The 18279-nt window shown below is 57.6% G+C and overlaps 2 protein-coding genes across 2 annotated transcripts; both read left to right on the top strand.

The window, feature by feature from the left end:
• The first annotated feature begins 4110 nt into the window (after positions 1-4110).
• LOC133345431 (carboxypeptidase N catalytic chain-like) lies at positions 4111-14528 on the top strand. The gene is made up of 9 exons (XM_061556159.1): positions 4111-4819; positions 7158-7354; positions 7577-7738; positions 8262-8447; positions 8834-8945; positions 9116-9255; positions 9660-9759; positions 10525-10643; positions 11860-14528. The coding sequence occupies exons 1-9, from the start codon at positions 4456-4458 to the stop codon at positions 11926-11928; spliced, it is 1449 nt and encodes a 482-aa protein (XP_061412143.1). The 5' UTR covers positions 4111-4455; the 3' UTR covers positions 11929-14528.
• On the top strand, positions 13872-18210 carry LOC133345700 (putative uncharacterized protein DDB_G0294196). Its single transcript, XM_061556678.1, has 3 exons — positions 13872-14003; positions 15500-15923; positions 16243-18210. The coding sequence occupies exons 1-3, from the start codon at positions 13872-13874 to the stop codon at positions 16479-16481; spliced, it is 795 nt and encodes a 264-aa protein (XP_061412662.1). The 3' UTR covers positions 16482-18210.
• Positions 18211-18279: the final 69 nt, after the last annotated feature.

Genomic DNA, 18279 nt, shown 5'->3' with positions numbered 1-18279 from the left:
CCCACTCACCAACTCAATCTACTCGCACACCCACTCACCTACTCGCCCACTCATCCACTTAACCAGTCACACAGCCACTCACCCAGTCACACAGCCACTCACCCAGTCACACAGCTACTCACCCACTGACCAACTCACCTACTCGCCCACTCATCCATTCACTCATCCAGTCGCACACCCGCTCACTCGCTACACACATACACCCACTCACCAACTCGCCTACTCTCACACACTCACACCCACTCACTTGCCTACTCACTCACCCACCCCGACCCACCTACTTCTCACTCGGTGTACACTGGTGCGTTAGACAGGTGTGGTAGTGCACACCTGTGATTCAGCACTGGAGGTGATGGTGGAAAGATTTGTGAAACTCCCAAACCCTCCTAAGGCTGCAAGGTGGTCAGGATCACGACAGTGGAGCCAGTGGGTTTGCAGACCCGTCTGTGCGGACCCGTGAGTGCTACCCCCTCGTATCCATCCAGCGGCGCTGTCTCTGGGTTCGCTGCTGCCACGTGAAGCCAAACTTCCCTGCATTGAGCATCGAGGCAGTCGGTGGAGTACATCTGCTTTGCAGCCCTGCAGAGCCTGTTTTAGGAATTCCACAATCCTATGGTGGGGCCGAGTCTATCCATAGGACCACCACCGTTGATATCCCCACAAAGTGGTACCACTGGAGGGGGAGAGGAATGATGATGGGCCGAGTCAAGCCACCCACCCCAAACCTTGAGTTGAACTCGCGACCTTCTGACTGCTGCTGCGAGGAGCTGAGCCGCCTGGATAAATATTACTAGTGGGGGGGGGGGGGGGGGGCACTTGTGAGTGTTCTCGATGGGGGGTTCATCTGTGGGGTCCGCGAGCCCCCCCGCCACCTGCCTCCCCCTCCCCCCTCAGACACTGGGGACCGCGCTGGCAGCGATGACGCAGCTCCTCGCGAATGTCTCCGCCTCGCATTCCTCGCATGCGGCGGGCGTCTCGGCTGCGCGAGCCGGGGGCGTGCGGTCATCGCCACGCACTCCACTGCTGGATGAAAGCTCTGTCCGCCGTCATGGGGGCGGTGGCGGTTGTTTGAACAAACCTGTCGCTCGCCGTCCATGCGGGCCGTGGCCGGGAGTCGAACTCGGGTTTGTTCCGGGCTTCTTCCTCGAGCGCCGCTGTGCCAACTGCTGTACCACAAATCAACCGCAGATGCAGCCTGACCACTGTGCAGCCCCCCCCCCCCCAACTCGGGGTACTCGGTGGGTCCTGGAGAGACCGCATGATGCCCCCCCCCGCCCCCCCCCCCCTTGAGTGGCGGGGCTGGACAGGGCAGCCTCAGTCGGGGTACCAATTTGCGGTGGTACCTCGCCTCTGGTACCTCGCCTCTGGTACCTTGCCTCTGGTACCTAGTCCCTGGTACCTGCCGGCGCAGCTGCCTTGCCTGTGACGCCACCTTGAAGTCGCCTGTGAGCTCCTCGCTCGAGTTTGGGTTGCGCTGCTCGGGGGGTCGAGGTCCTCCCCCGAGTCTCCTCGACCCCCAAGTTTGGTCGTCTTCCTAAAACGCTCTCCCAGCTCTTCTGGGCGGTCCCAGTGCCAAGTGCCAGTCGGTTGACCTCTCTGCCCTTTCTATTCTGAAGGAGGGCCATTGCCCGAAACGTCAGCCCGTTGTGTATGGTGTGTGTGTTATAAGGCAGCGTTAGCGACGAACGCGGGGAGTGAGTTTTTCGTCACTTGTACAGTTTATTTATTTGCATTTAGCACTTTCAAAATTCCGCCCGCGTCGTTCCTCGAGGCGAAACGCCTCGGTTCTTCAGGGGCCCCGGGCCGCGGCGCTCCTCTGGTGGGGTTCGAGCGCCGCGGCCGATGTCGCCTTCATGCCGATGTCGCCTTCATGCCGATGTCGTGCCCCGAATCCATCCCCGATGTCAGTGGCATTGTTTCCGATGTGGATCGTCACTGCGGATTTCACGTCTTCACATCGTCAACAACAACAACAACGTGGATGTTGTGCACCGAGCTGCTGCGGCGTCGTCGTCTCTGCAATCCGCGTCACGCACGATCGTCGACGAGGAGCCGCAGGCGAGCGGCGAAGTCGGGAACCCGGCGACGATGAACCAGCGCTGACAACGAGTGCCCCAGCTCTGCGGTCCCCTCGATATATTCAGAACATTTTCGGCCAATGAATGAGTTTGTATGTTTGAGAGAAAACCGGAACACCCTGAGAAACCCCACGAGTGCGAGGGGGCAACATCCGATCCCGTGCAGAAGTAACAGATGGGTCGTCAATGGACCAAACCCATCGATTTTCATTAAAATGTTTTCACACAAAGCAGTTCACGTTGTGTTTGCCGAGTGGTCGGGTGAGTGAGTGAGTGCAAGTGGCGTAGCTATCGGGGGTGCAGGCGGTACGACTGCACTCGGTCCCAGACGCCGGGCTGCGAGAAGGGGCTCACGGGCGCCCAGGGAGCTCGCCGTGCTGCGCCACCGAGTGGCAGCAGCCTGAGAGGGTGAATGAGTTGGCTCCTGGGTGGGTGACTACTGAGTTCGTGACGAGGAGTGGTGCCGGCACGAGCGGCAGGCGACAGACAGCGCCTGCCGCGCACGACGATCGCCCATCCGAGCACCGTGCAGGCTCGCGCCCTGCTTAGCCTCCGAGGTCGGGCACATTCCGGGTGATTTGATGGATGCCATCTTCACTGTGGCGACGTCGTGTTACATCACGAGGCGTTGAAGAGTGCCCCGCGGAGCCACGATGGACTTCTGTTCATCTCCAAGTCGCCCTCAATGCGCCCCAACCCCCCTCGCTGTTGAGACTGCTCTGTGGGGTGGCCAGCAGATGGCAACACATCGATGGATTCGTGAATCCGTTTGTGCGGAGCTTTTGAGGCGTCGCCCTCTCGTGTGCAGAGCACGCTGCTGGCGCCTCGCTCCTCTCGCGCTGTTTGCGTTTTAACTTTCTCAGCCGCCCCTACCGGATACGTCTGAAAAAGAGCTTCACAGCTCGTCGGGTTTCTCCAGGATGAATGAAGACTATAACTCTGATAGTGGCGGTGACGTCGCTACGGCGCTCGTGCCAGGCTAGGTGCACTTTGAGGCCACGCGAAGTGTCGAAGGCTCGGCCCAGCAGGTGCCACGGGTCGACTCTGGCGACCGGCGGATGCCACCGCCCGTGTCCCCCACTGTGCCAACTGCGCACTTTATCCGCCCGGCGCCCCGCTCGTTGTTGTGAGCGTTGTTGTGCACGGAGACGACCCCACCCCGTGAATGCAGAGAGAGAGAGGAGAGCCAGAGGGCTGCTGCCCGCACTCGGGGCAGCCACCGCCGCCGCCGGTGTCTCAGCGGCCGTGCCGGCTCGACCGGTCTCCGGCTCGCAGCGCTCAGAGCCAAACTCCGCGGCGATGACGGAAACAAAACGAAGACGGCGACGACGACGATGAATAAATAAATACCGAGGTGAGTGAGTGAGTGGTGAGGAGGAGGAGCCGGGGGGGGGGGGGGCTGCGGCCCCCGTGAGGCGGCGCGGGTCGAGGTCACGCCGCAGGAATGAGGCCCCGACCGGTTCGGGGACCAGGGACCCCCTAGAGAGACCCTCTAGAGAGACCCCCTAGAGAGACCCCCTGCAGAGACCCCCTAGAGAGACCCCCTGGAGAGACCCCCTGCAGAGACCCCCTAGAGAGACCCCCTACAGTGTGGGGCTCCGGAAACTCCAGACCCCAGCACCCAACCACAGAGCCCCCTATTCCGCCAGGCACCTTACCCCCCCCCCCCGCCTCCTCCGTGTACTCTGCAGGCTGCTGCACCCACCACTGCACCCACCGGGTGCGCTGCATGTCGAGGCTGAGTCAACCTGCGGCGTCAATCGCCACTGACGTCAGCCGTGGCACAGCAATCGATCCCAGGTCGCCGGGTTCGAAGGGCGGCGCTGCGCTCTGCTCCACCGCTCCCCACGCTGCCTCGCCCGGAGCCCAACCCAGCCCCGCCGCCCGGAGCCCCGAGGGGACCCCACTGGGGCCCCCGGTTTGGACCCCTGCCGCTCCTCGTTAATGAATCTCCCGGGCGTCGTCAATGATTGTCGGGCGCGTGTGGAGGGGGAGGAGCGGGTCCGTGCCGACACGGGGGGGGGGGGGGGGTCACGGAGCGAGCGACGCACCCGAGCCACCGTCACATCAGCGTCCTCGGCGTCAGCAGACATCATCACAGACGACAGCCGTCATCATTACATGTAGTTACTCCACTCATCGTTCAGTAAAACGCACGGTTATAATCATCACATAGTAACAGCAATCATCATCAATTACCATCATCAACGCTGACAACCACTACCACCACCTCCATCGTCACCACCACCACAATCGACCTCTTCACCACTGAAACACGAGGAGCGACCAGCACAATCCTCTTCCTCCTGCTCCGCGTGGCTCCTCCGTGCCCAGTCGCTCCTCTCCCTGCGGCCGCCGCGTGGCAGCTCGGCAGGAGATGGCTCCACGTGCCGCTCCCCAGCGCCTCCTCCTCCTCCTGCTGCTCCGCGGCTCCGCGGCGCGACCCCCGCTGCTGCTGCTGCTGCTTCTTGTCGGGTGGCTCGGCTCCGTGCGCGCGGTGCCATTGTCCGAGGACGGAGGCGACTACCACAACCACCACAACCACCACAACCTCTCCAACTCGGCGTCGTCGTGGTCGCCGTCGTTCGTCCACCACGACTACGAGGCGATGGTGCGCGCACTCAGGGTCGTGGCGTCGCGCTGTCCCGACGTTTCGCGCCTCTACTCCATCGGGCAGAGCGCGCAGGGCCGCCACCTCTACGCGATGGAGATGAGCGACAATCCGGGCACACACGAAGTCGGTGGGTGACGGGGGTGGGTGACGGGGGTGGGTGGGGGGGTCCCGACTGCACCCACACAGATCGCGGACCTTGACCCTGTGGCCCCTGAAGCCTCAACTGGGATCTCCAGCGCATGACCTGACCCGGACTCGGACGTCGCTGACCCCCGAACAGTGACCTCGTCCCCTGACCCCTAACGCTAAACCCTGACCCCGTAAACCGAACCCTGAATCCCGAATCCTACCACTGACCGGTGACCCCAATACCGACCCCCGACCTCCCTCACCGCGAGACGCAGAGCTCTGGACGATTAAGTTGTTGCTCATGGAGTGGTTGGTGTTGTTGTGGATATTTTGTAGTTGTTGACTTTGGTTGTTGTTGATGTCGTAGCGACGCTGTTGGTGTTTACGTTGTTGACATTGCGGCTGCTGATGTTGCTCCGTGCTGCCGTGGGCATGCGCGTCCCGGTCGGAGTCTTGAGTGAATGAGGGAGACAAAGGCGACCGGGCGTGGTGCTGGTCACCCACCACCTCGTGTGCCGTGCCGGTCTTCATAGGTGCTCGCTAACAGTACTTGCCCCAACAGTCTGTTAAGGCTATACGGGGGGGTCTTTGTATCTAATGCGTGTGTTGAATGTGTGAGTGTTGAAAGTTTGTGTGATGAATGTGTGTGTGGTGAATGTGAGTGGTGAATGTGTGTGTATGTTGTGTGTGTGTTAGTGGTGAATGTATGAGTGGTGGATGTGTGAGTGGTGAATGTGTATTCTTTGAAACGCATCTGGATTATTGCCAAACTCTCCACCCCTCCAACCTCTCTCGTGTTTGGTTTTCATAACTTTTTGTTTAGGGATAATATTGACTTTACGTAAACAACATTTCAATCAATAGAGGCCTTTAAAGAGAAGTATTCCCGTACGGATGATCAAAAAAGTCCAACGCCTTCATCCTAACACCGTAGACTTATACGATTGGTGAAGTAAGTACTGTATTGGCCTTCTGCACAGCATATTCGTTCCAAACACACGGCAGCCCAATGTGACTGACTGCTGGTAATTCTCGTGACATTTTTGTCTTTGCATTATGATGACATCATTCATGACTTTGTCACAGCGAAAGCTAATGAGCGATTAGTGTTTTATGAATTTACCTTGAGTCTAATACATGTGTTCATTTTACGTCGATAAATAAGTAAACATGTTTGATTATTTAATACTTTTTTTCTCCAATATGTCATACATACTTGGGCTGCTCTCTCCTATTCGCCTTGGGCCCCTCATAGCCTCAACCCGGCCCTGGTTACAGGCAGCCACGCGCAGCACAGCGACAGCCACCACCACCACAACCACCACCACAGCCACCACCACAACCACCACCACCACAGCCACCACCACCACCACAACCACCACCACCACCACAACCACCACAGCCACCACCACAGCCACCACCACAACCACCACCACCACAGCCACCACCACCACCACCACCAACCACCACCACGAACCACCACCACCACAGCCACCAAAAAACCCACAAAGACCTCTCTCTGTGTGGCCTGAACAGACTGTTGGATCAAGTGATGTTAGTGAGCAGCACCTATGGAGGTCGGTACGGCACACGAGGGGGTGGGTGGCCAGAACCACGCCCAGCCGCCTTTGTCTCCCCAGTAGGGATGTTTACACAGCGCATCAGCTACTCATTTGAGGCTGAGTTGACTTAGGGGAGGTTCCATGACCGGTTCGGATATTCGTCACCGGTGTTGGCCGTGAGCGGGATTCGAACGCGGGTCGCTGGGTTCATAGCGCAGCGTAGCGCTACCCGCTACACCACCGCTCCCCACCACCACCACCAACGCCGCCGTCGTCGCCGCCTGGCTCGCGACTCACGCCGGCTCCCCGCCGGTGCCATCCACGCCGAGCCACCCGGGAGGCGCTGGGAACTTGCTCCCGCGGAGCCAGCGGGGCGAGCGGCACGCAGGGCCCCGTTACAGCACCGCACGCCTCCTCCTACGTCAGACGTCGCGCCCAAACCGGCGCAGGAAGCTTTCGCCACCTTCGGAAGTCCTCCTCCGCCATCCCGGCAGCGGCCTCTGGTCACAGCGACCCGCGGGCGTCACCGAAGCTCGGCACCTCGTGCAGCGCGCATCTCACCACGGGGCTCGCCGCAGCCATCGGCGAGGCATCCCTCACGCTCGCCCAAACATCTCCTCACGCCCTCCCCTCACTCCTCCCACAACGATGGAGGTCTTCCTCGCCCTGACCCAAGCTCCCCTCTGGACACCCCGACCGCTACGTCGGTGACGCCCGACTCTTCACCTCCATCAACGCACCAATTAATTACCGCCGTCTGTGCCCCCGCCTCAGGCGAGCCGGAGTTCAAGTACGTGGGCAACATGCATGGCAATGAGGCGCTGGGCCGCGAGCTGCTGCTGCACCTGCTGCACCACCTGTGCAGCGAGCACCGGCGCGGTGCGGCACGCGTCCAGCGCCTGCTGCGCTCCACGCGCATTCACGTGCTGCCCAGCATGAACCCCGACGGATACGAGGTGGCGGCCGCACAGGTAAAGGGGAAGGGAGAGGGATGGAGTTGCGGGGTCTGTTGCGATGTTTACACAGAAGGCCCGGGACCAGTGCAGAGAATCGTCACTGGCAGTGGCTGTGAGCAGGAATCGAACTCGGGTTTGTCTCGCGTACTTCATGCCGGCGTGCGTGACCCGTGGCACGCGAGGCTCCGTCGCCGTTAAATCATCCACGCTCCCCCGTTACGGCGTGCAACCCCGCAGAGCCAGGGCGCCGAGGCGCACTGGTACACGGACGGGCGAGGGAACGCGCGCGGCGTGGACCTCAACCGCGACTTCCCCGACCTCACGGCCGTCTTCTACCAGCACGAGCGCGGGGGGGGCCCCAACCACCACCTCGCGCTCCCCAGCGGCTGGCACGCCCAGGTACGCGCCTCCGGGCGGGGAGCTCCGGGGTCAAGAGGTCACGGGACCGTGGCGAGGGCGCCTCGTCGGGAGGTTACGAGGTCGAGAGGTTGCAGTCACGGGAGGGGAGGGGGGGCATGACCCGGTCACGTGAGTTGTGACTTTGGACTGTGAGGTCGAGATGACCTTTTGGGTCAAGGTCGATAAGTAAGTGCGTCCACAGGTGTGCAGTATGGACAAGTGTGGAGGTGTCCAGGGGAGCGGGTGCACGGACGTGCAGGCGTGTATTCACCCTCATCGGGACTCATCAGCGTGGTGGCGTTTGCTGCGGCCACGAGCCTCTGGGATCCGCGTGCGTGGGGAGGCCTCACGCCCTTTCACCCTGGGGACCCCCATTGGCTTCCCGGTCGAGTTCTGACAACAATCTCTCTCGCCGTCCGCACACACACGTTTTACTGAACGTCGGCGGGCGGGCACGGAGGGGGCCGACCGCGTGGTTCCCGCTCCCCCCTCACCCCCCGGCCCCCGTCCCCTTTCCGTCCAGGTGCAGCCGGAGACGCGCGCCGTCATCCGCTGGTTGCGGCAGCACAACTTCGTGCTGTCGGCGAACCTGCACGGCGGCGCCGTGGTGGCCAACTACCCGTTCGACAAGTCGCGGCGCGGCCGCCAGCCGCTGCCCTCGCGGCTCCACCACTACGCGGGCACCCCCGACGACCCGCTCTTCCGCCACGTGAGCGCAGAGACAAACCCCCCCCCCCCCCCCGTTAGCCTTCATGGGCTGTGGGGCAAATGCTGTTAGCGAGCAGCAGCAGCAGCAGCCCTGTGAAGGCCATCACGGCGTGGCACCTACTAGGTGGTGGGGGGAGCGGGTGGTCAGCGCCACACACGTCTTCCCAATGGTGATGTTTACACATTGGGTACCAATTTAAGGCTGAGTCGACCTAATGGAGGCTCAAAACCAGTTCAAATATTCCTCACTATCATTAGTCGCCGTTTTTTGTAGCGTGGTGCCTAAACCACTGCGCCACCCGCCGCTCCCCACAAGCTCACACACAGCTGCACACACAGCTGCACAGATCCGTGTCCACGCGTTTGAGGCCGTGCCGTTTCACGCAGCTCGCCATCACGTATTCCTACGCGCACGGGTGGATGCACACGGGGACCAACTGCGGGGACTACTTTCCTGACGGCATCACCAACGGCGCCAGCTGGTACTCGCTGAGCGGGGGTAAGGATTGTCATCAACATCACCACCATAATGATGAACGACATCAACCACATCACCAACATCAGCATCACAATCAACATCAACACCATCACTATCTTACTCATTACTATACCATGAAGCACATATCACCTGTGCCGGGTACTCAGGGGGTACTCACTCACCTGTGCCAGGTATGCAGGACTTTAACTACCTGCACTCGAACTGCTTTGAGGTGACGCTGGAGCTGAGCTGTGAGAAGTTCCCCCAAGCGCAGGAGTTGGCACGCGAGTGGCAGGCCAACCGCGAGGCACTGCTCTCCTTCATCGAGCAGGTGGGCGCCACCACATGCACCGCCCACACCACTCGCGCTACCTGCAACACCACCACCACCCGCACCACCCACACCACTGGTGACCACCCACACCACTCGCGCTACCTGCACCACCACCCGCACCACCGGCACCACCGGCACCACCACCACCCGCACCACCCGCATGACTCGCACCCCCCGCACGACTCGCACCCCCACCCCACCACCATCGCTCAGATATGAAAACAGGTGGGCCGCGAGGCTACCGTCGACGATGACCACGAATGATCGACGATGACCACGAATGATCGACGATGACCACGAATGATCGACGATGACCACGAATGATCGACGATGACCACGAATGATCAATGATGACCCCTGATGGTCGCTGACTGGGCGCTTTGGCGTTGGTGGCGGTGCAGGTTCACCGTGGAGTGAAGGGGGTGGTGCGGGGGGTGGGGGGGGTCGCGCTGCCTGGGGCCCAAATCTCCGTGGCCGGGATCGCTCATGACATCACAGCAGGTGAGACACGCAAACACCGCAACCGTCGCTTCAGAATGTCTGTGTGTAACGCATGTGACGTTACTCCACGTCGACCAGCCCCACTCATTAATAATCATGAGCAGGTGACGTCACCACGTCGACCAGCCCCCCTCATTAATAATCATGACCAGGTGACGTCCTCCAAATGGTCATCCCCCCTCCATCAATAATTAGCGGGTGACGTCACTCCACATGGGGGGGGGGCAAGGCGCCTCCTCCCCCCTCCTCGGCGCCAACTCACAACCCTCACTACAAAGGCAGAACCCTCACGTCACGCGATCTCCGTCACGCTGTTGAGACATCAAAGTAAAAAGGACGTCGTGATGAACAAGGGATTATAACCTTCACATGAACTCAGTCTGTGTCACCGCGCCCTTACAAGCTGCACACGAATGGATGCAATGAATATCACGTCGCGGGCTGCTTTTCGCTTGCAAGTTTCAGATTTACTGCAATACACCCGTCCTTGGACGGGCAAAAGGCTAGTCACAGATTAAAGACAACCACCACAACAACCACAACATCATCACTACATTCACTGCAACGTTTCGCACCACCGATTCACGCGGTTGGCTACGTACGGCGCGAAAAAGTTCAACGTACATGAATATGTAGTGTTGTAATCACAATAACCATCGCAATGATAGGGATACAGAGACAGGGACATGGACCCCCACGCAGGGACACAGACCCCTGGTGTGGGAGTTCTCCCCGGGGTGGTCACGATGTTGTGTGTCCCCGCAGGGACGGACGGGGACTACTTCCGACTGCTGCTGCCCGGCGTCTACACGCTGAGCGCGTCGGCCCCGGGCCACCTCACCGCCACCGCGGACGCCATCGTCACGGACAGCGAGCCCAGCGAGGCATGCACACACACACACACAGATCCCTCGGGGAGCCTGCACAGGCTGTTGGGGCAAGTGCTGCGAGTGGGTATCACCTACGACGGCCGGAATTTATGCTCAAGTGGGTGGGTGGCCAGCACCACACCCGGCCGTCTTTGCTTTCCCAGCGCTGATGTTTACACACCATAGTATGGACTAAGTTTAAAAGTGAGTCGACCTAGAGGAGGCCCTGGACCATTTTAGATATTCATCAGCGGTGTTGTTAGCTGTGAGTGGGAATCGAACCCGGGTCACTTGGTTCATAGTGCAGCGCACTAATCACTGCACCACCGCTTCCCACACATGCACGCAAGCACACTAACACGTGAGTGCCTGACCGCCTGGGTAGAAACACGGACGCATTCCACAGAGCGCAGTGCTGAGACATGAGTTCAATCATTCACGGAGGTTATGAAATCACGACGACCGCCACTGCCCTTACCAGGCATGCCGAAAGGAAGCTTGCGGGGCCGCAATGTGGTTTCAGAATGGGTTGGTTCTGGACGGACGCGATTTTCTTTGTCCATCTGCTACAGCAGAGGTGTAGGGAATTTCAACAGGAATTACATCAATGCTTTAATGACCTGGTCAAGCCCTATCATACCATCAGTAGGCCAGGGATCTTGGTTATTCTTCATTCTATTAGGGTCCCTTACCATCTCCTCACAATCATTAAGGGCCTTCACGATGGTGGGCAGGCCAGGGTAAAGCTGCGTGGCCGGGAGTTGGCTCGAGAAGAGGCGGGTGTAGAGCTGAGTGGACTTGCCGAAGACCGATCAAAGCAGTGTCAAGATTGGCCTCTATGGAGGAGGCTAGTGAAGGACGCGACTGGGTGACTGGGCAGTTTGAGGCAGTCGGCCTCCAGAAATAACGGAGGGCAGAGGTGTGATGCTCACAACAACGAGCAGAGCGCCAGGCAGATAAAACACAGCAAGTTCACACAGTGGGGAGCACAGTTGGTGTATGTGCCAGTCATCTTAGTTAGTTAACCCATGGCACCTGGGTCTGTTCCGTGACCTCTTGCCAGCGTGCTTTCGACACTTCACATGGCCACAAAGTGCATGGCACAAGTACCGTGGTGACGGCACTGCCACTAAATGGTGAACGGCGGTTGTCACTATTGTGTGCGTGTAGTTGTGTCCGTACACCTAACACGATGCGTGTACACGTGTGTATGTGTGCTCTTTCTGCTCAGGTTGATTTCCATCTGGAGCCTCTTCCACCACGTGAGAAGTCGTCATCGTCCTCGGCTTCAGAAGATTGAGAGGCTCAGCAACACAAAGCCGACCTAGAGGAAGCCAAAATCGGAGTTACGGGGTCAGGCTGGGAGGTGTGGGGTTGGGGGCACGGGAAGAGACAAAGGGGGTCAGTGTTGCCAACTCGGTGATTGTTGCTGTAAATTTGAGTTACTTTTTTGGGTTCCCCAATCACATTTGATCAAATTGACAAATCTTGAGACTGAGCGACGACATGATGCAGGGTGGGGAGCGATTCCAGTGTGCGTGTCCATAACCCTGTGCCAGGTCAATCTGTGCCAGGTCACCCTGTGCCAGGTCACCCTGTGCCAGGTCAATCTGTGCCAGGTCAATCTGTGCTACGTAGAGGCCGACCGAAAGTAAAAAATTTACTTTCGGCCGAAACTGAAGCCGAAACCGAAAGTTGAACTTCACTTTCGACCGCGACCGAAACAGAAAGGTATAAAAACCAAAGTTACCGAACACAAGATTTATGAAATATGTCATGATGCAATGCTACTTCAATTAAAAAGAAATCTAGAACTAATCATTCAAAGCCTGCATTAAGAGTCGCTAAATATCAAATATTTAGATGTTACTTACTTAGGAATTATATCCAAACAAACGAATGTTGTAGTTAAGAAACAACAGTTTTTCCGCATTCTCGCCCAGCAGGTTGCTGCTGCGCCTTGCTTTGATCAGAATCGACTTTAGTGACGTGATCCCACACCGCGTGTTTCGACATTCTTCACGGTAATTAACTGCTCCGTTAATTAACTTTAAGTTTCCACTTCACTCAGATTCGTAATTTCGTTATCACTAATTTTATACGGAACTATTAACTAACTGAATATCAATATTGTCAGACTTCGAATCTCGGTATCAACACGCGTGTAGACTGAAGCGAACGCAACACATCAGCCAAGGTGGGCAGGTGGCTGGACACAGGCAACAGAGGCACTTTGTTGTCGTCCCGCCAAAGAGACTCCACCCACGGATGGAGATGCAGGCTGCCGTCTGTTGACCGCTCGTATTTACATGAGCAGACCGTGCTTGCGGCTGTAACCTCGCTCCCAAGCTGCTGCTGCTGACGTGGTTGACGACCGAAAATCAGTTCTAGATTTGAAGTTTTCGTGACTGCAAGGATCCATACTCTTTGATTTTTTTCGGTATTTATTACTGTAGCGTAATTTTGCTGGAGCGGTTACACCTGACGACGGATGCTTGTGTTGCTTCCGAAACGTCGTAATTTAATTTAGTTGTTTTATTTTTATTTTCACCTATGTGACTTTACCGAAAAAACCAAAGAGTATGGACCGAAAATCAATATCAGTTTCGGCCGAAACCGAAACCAGACCGAAAGTTAAAAATTGACTTTCGGCCTAAACCGAAAGTTTGCCGAAAGAGGCCATTTGCAAACTTTCGGCGCCGAAATGTCACCCTGTGCCAAGTCACCCTTTGCCAAGTCACCCTGCGAAAAGTCACCGTGTGTGATTTTCCCTCTCACTACTTGTCACACTGTACAGCGACATTCTTGTCAGTTTGGTGACTCTCACCTCTCACGTGACACTCACACAGCCAGGCCACGAGGCCTTCACCACAGCCCGTGTCTCAAGTCACCCGCGCTGGCTAGGAGATGTTAACTGCCTCGCCCAGTATACAGGAGGCCGTGGGTGGGATCCCCACCCTCACGCCTGCTGCTGCTGCTGCTGTGTATTTGGAGTTTCAAGTTCTCCCCGTGGTCGCGGAGATTTCTCTCCAGGTCCTCTGGGTTTGCCCTCCACATTTAGAATCAACATGCGTTAAGAGTCAACATTTACACGTGACAAGCCACTTCGTTGAGCTATCATTTGCGGCCAGGTCGCTTCTAAAGAATATCTATGTAGTTCAGTGGGCCTTGCCTGGTTAAATAAATACTGTAGTAGTAGTCGCCACTGAGAAGCCTGAGCCAATAGAGGCAATTCCCACTCCCATGGAGGAGGCAACAGGCGATCAGTGTGGACTTCTTCCAACAAAGCGGCGCTCGTTTGTGTGTTTGGGCATCCGAGTCTCGGGCTCGCTGCCGTCCCCCAGCCCCAGTCGCCGCGTGGATCTCGCCTCCCACGTGGAGCTGTCTCCACGTGGAGCTGTCTCCCACGTGGAGCTGTCTCCACGTGGAGCTGTCTCCCACGTGGAGCTGTCTCCACGTGGAGCTGTCTCCCACGTGGAGCTGTCTCCCACGTGGAGCTGTCTCCACGTGGATCTCGCCTCCCACGTGGAGCTGTCTCCACGTGGAGCTGTCTCCACATGGAGCTGTCTCCACATGGAGCTGTCTCTCATGTCGAGCTGTCTCCACGTGGAGCTGTCTCCACGTGGAGCTGTCTCCACGTGGAGCTGTCTCTCATGTCGAGCTGTCTCCACGTGGAGCTGTCTCCACGTGGAGCTGTCTCCACGTGGAGCTGTCTCCACATGGAGCTGTCTCTCATGTCGAGCTGTCTCCACGTGGAGCTGTCTCCACGTGGAGCTGTCTGTCTCCCACGTGTCTCGCGTCTCCACGTGTCCCCCACCCCCGCTCCTCGCCCCCGCTCCGCCTGTAAGGGGACGACGCTGATCTAATAAACAACACGAAGTCGTGGGCGGACATCGCCAACGCGCACTCGCCGTGGTGGCTGAGGGGAGTGGGCGCCGTCTGTGCGGCGTGACCTCAGGCGGAGACTTGGGAAACTCACTCGGAGAGATCAACTTGACAAGCCACGTCCTGTAGACCCCTCACTGCCCACTGCCCGGGGCTAATTAATACCCCAATGTAAGAACTGTTCATCAGGAAACTTGCTTTAGATGTCATTCTCCTCAGGCCACAAATGCAGTTTTCAAGTCTTACCGCCACTCTGTCTATCTACTGGCCTCTCTACATGCCATGAAAAAGGGCAATTGCCCGAAACGTCACCGATTTTATATTTTAACCCCATTGCAACCTCATTTGCCAGTAGCAAAATTTGATAATTGTTTTTTACCTCTTTATCTGGCAACAAAACTGACACCTTTTTTTTTACAAGGAGTCATGTTTGCATTGATCACAATACCTGCGGTCATAATGCAAACAAAAAACACAACTCTGATAATGTATGATAGTGATGTGCACTGTCCTTGAAGTTGATTGGTCCACACTCGAGACAGCTTTCCTTAGAGCCGAGTCTCACTTGGTGTTGGACCAGATGACGCCAAAAGGTGCATTCCGACTGCAGGTATTGTGGTCAATGCAAACATGATTCCTCGTAAAAAAAGATGTCAGTATTGTTGCCAGATAAAAGGGTAAAAAAACAATTATCATTTTATATTTGTACTGTAACGTTGCGAGGGGGAGAATAAAACGCGCTCCCCCCCCCCCCACTCGGTGACGTCACCATCATCCGAATCCATTTCCCGCGCTTTGGCCGCGTCACGTGGCCGCTGTTCCCTCGGGGACGGCGCGCGCCACCGTCTCCACGGCAACGGGGCGCGCCATGGAGGGGGGAGGAGTTTCGGATCATCTCCACCAATCACGCGGCGAAGCCGCCACGGACCCTCCCCGTCACGTGGCGGGTGTTGGCCAATCCGTGCGCGCGCGAGAGACGTTGGTAGCCGCGAGACAACGGCAAGAACCACCACAACCACACCACCAATACCACAACAACACCCATACAACAACAACTACACCAATACCACCACAACTACACCACCAATATCACAACAACACCACCAATACAACCACCACAGATACCACAACAACGACACCAATACCACAACAACGACACCACAACTACACCAATACAACAACAACCACACCAATACCACAACAACACCAATACCACAACAACCACACCAATACCACAACAAAACCACCACTACAACCACCACCACAGGGACCACTGCTGCACAAGGAGAGCCATCAACACCTCACCGCGCAGTGCTGCCGCTTGGCGGCGCAGCAGCAGCACAGGCGGCAGAGGAGGAGGCGGCGGCGCGTCTCGCAGGGCGATGTTCAAGGAGGTGCTGCCCAAGCAAGGTGAGGGGAGGCCCGGGGGGGGAGCGCTCAGCCGCTCGTCCCCTGGGCCGAGGGACCCCCCCCCCCTAGCCAGCGGTGCGTGGGGGCTCCACGTTCACAGCTCCCCACTCTGCTCGCCACCATTGCCAGAGAGGGTTATCCGCCTCCTGCACGTCCATGCGATTTGCCGGCACGGTACCGGGTGGGAACCCTCGCGGCGTAATCCCCCCGTGGCATCCGGTGCCGAGAGTTGTCCGCTGCGGAGGTCGCGGTCTCGAGTCGCGGTGTCGCCCCCTGCCTGTCTGTCTGTCCGCCTGTCTGTCTGTCCGTGGCGGAGCAGGGCAGCTGTCCGTGGAGGGCTCCCCGAGTCTCGCCATGTGCAAGCCCAAGCTGCTGCCCCTCAAGTCGCTCACGCTCGAGCGCATGGAGCAGCTGCAGCGCGACGCGCAGCAGGAGGTGCGCAGCGCTCAGCAGCAAGAGCAGCAACAGGAGCAGCAGAAGCAGCAGCAGGAGCAGAAGCAGCAAGAGGAGCAGCAGAAGCAAGAGGAGGAGCAGCAGGAAGAGCAGAGCGAGCAGTAGCAGCAGCATGATGATGGAGCAAGAGCAGAAGCAGGAGCAGCAAGAGCAGCAGTAGCAGCAGTAGTAACAGCAGCAGCAGCAACAGTAGTAGCAGCAGAAGCAACAGGAGCAGCAGGAAGAGCAGAGCGAGCAGCAACAGTAGCAGCAGCAACAGTAGCAGCAGCAGAAGCAACAGGAGCAGCAGGAAGAGCAGAGCGAGCAGCAGCAGCAGCAGGATGATGAAGGAGCAAGAGTGGCAGCAGGAGGATGAGCCGCAAGCGTGTGGCAGAGCAGAGCGCGAGTGTGTCACCCCGACCGCGAGCTCCCTCTCGTGACGCTATCTCAGAGTTCACGACCTTTACACGATTGGCGTTTGCTCGAGCAAAACGACGTCGTTGCTGTACGGTAAAAGGATGATGTTGAACCCAGTGACCGACTCGTATTGAAGGTTAACGCAAACACACCCAGGCTGCTTGTTATGAGCTGGCCCAACACGTTTGAAACTTATTTGTGAGAGTCAAAGCCTTTACAGATATCAAGGGCAGTGTGTGAGCACTCTGGTGGTGTTGCTACTACACTGACGCGCCAGGGATGCCATGCCAGCGACATTAAAATGTGTTCTCCTTAACTGAGGTTACACTTCGTGTTGGGCGGCCTAGCACACCCAGCCTGGCTAATGCAGCTACCACGCAGCTACCTGGGCCGCGTTTCCCCGCAGGTGGTGTTGGTAACACGAGGCCGCACTGGCATCCGGCAAGGAGTGAGCAAATCTCGCTTGCCCAGCCGGTCGCACGACGCCGTGGTGCTGCAAGGCAGCGCCTGGATCTTGCGAGGATTTGGGGCGGAGGTGTTGGTCACCGTGGCCGTTGTGGGGTGACCGGTCCTCGCTGGCAGGCGTCCAGTCGCTGTTGCCCTGGCTGATGGGGATTTAATTGGTTCGCAGCTCACTGCACTTGGCCGGTCAGCACTGGCCATGTTCAGGGATTGTTTAGCGACTTCAAGTCGATGTTAATAAACCCGGATGTAAACGTCGACTTCTGACTATTCTCACGCATATTTACCCAGGAAAGCCTCACTGCGTCTCAACACTTTTGCAGAATGACCCTGCCAAGTGTTTGCAGTAGCGACCGATGATTGTTATCGTAATCCCAGTTTAATAATTTGCAGGTATTTTTTCCAGCACTGGCATGTTTGGCCAATACCACTTCTGCTGCGTGTGGGTGTTTAGCTATGGGAGTAAACCCATGCAGAACAGAGGGAGAACATATCAACAATTTGACTGCACCAGCTCACGTTATTGGCTTGGCGACGCCGACACAATGGTGCGTGGTGGCTGCAGAATCTCGTGGCTAACTTCCGGCCGTGCGTGTCCCCTCCTCCGCTGCGGTCTGTGTGCTCCATCTCTGTGCAATGCTCTCATGACGATGTCGATTCGTGTTTTCTTTGGGCCTCCTTTTGCGCCTTGTCCCCTCGATGTGTCCAAACACACAAGGATGTTCGTAAATATCGATTTGCCCGTCCGGGTGCGCAGAGTCGGACAGGAGTCTGCTGAAGGATGTTTATTCACGTCGTCTCTTAAGTTAACACACGTGCGTTTAAAGACAACGGACGACTGCAATGCTTGTGTTGACCACCAGAGGGTGACCGTCCTGTTAATCGCTCACGAGGAGAGGCCGAGCCTCGTGGAGGTCATGGTCAAACCGGTTTTTGCCGAGGGAAAATAAAACCATCGTGGTTTGTGGTGAGAATACCTTTTTGCGAGCTGGGTTTTCACTCTAACGTGTAAAGGGGCATGAGATGAGTCCTTGGAATTACACAC

The sequence above is a fragment of the Lethenteron reissneri genome, chromosome 22 (genome assembly GCF_015708825.2).
Source record: "Lethenteron reissneri isolate LAM-NWPU_2019-01 chromosome 22, ASM1570882v1, whole genome shotgun sequence".
NCBI classification, from domain to species: domain Eukaryota; kingdom Metazoa; phylum Chordata; class Hyperoartia; order Petromyzontiformes; family Petromyzontidae; genus Lethenteron; species Lethenteron reissneri.
Note: the sequence above shows the minus strand (reverse complement) of the source record. Positions and strands in the feature narration are given on the sequence as shown.

Bases quoted from the DNA above. Each gene is read 5' to 3' on its own strand.
- LOC133345700 (XM_061556678.1), top strand. From the start codon at position 13,872: ATGGAGGAGGCAACAGGCGATCAGTGTGGACTTCTTCCAACAAAGCGG. The intron at 14,004-15,499 runs GTGGAGCTGTCT...AGACGTTGGTAG, and splicing joins GCGTGGATCTCGCCTCCCAC to CCGCGAGACAACGGCAAGAA. The intron at 15,924-16,242 runs GTGAGGGGAGGC...GTGGCGGAGCAG, and splicing joins GGAGGTGCTGCCCAAGCAAG to GGCAGCTGTCCGTGGAGGGC.
- LOC133345431 (XM_061556159.1), top strand. From the start codon at position 4,456: ATGGCTCCACGTGCCGCTCCCCAGCGCCTCCTCCTCCTCCTGCTGCTC. The intron at 8,946-9,115 runs GTAAGGATTGTC...CACCTGTGCCAG, and splicing joins CTGGTACTCGCTGAGCGGGG to GTATGCAGGACTTTAACTAC. The intron at 10,644-11,859 runs GCATGCACACAC...CTTTCTGCTCAG, and splicing joins CGGACAGCGAGCCCAGCGAG to GTTGATTTCCATCTGGAGCC.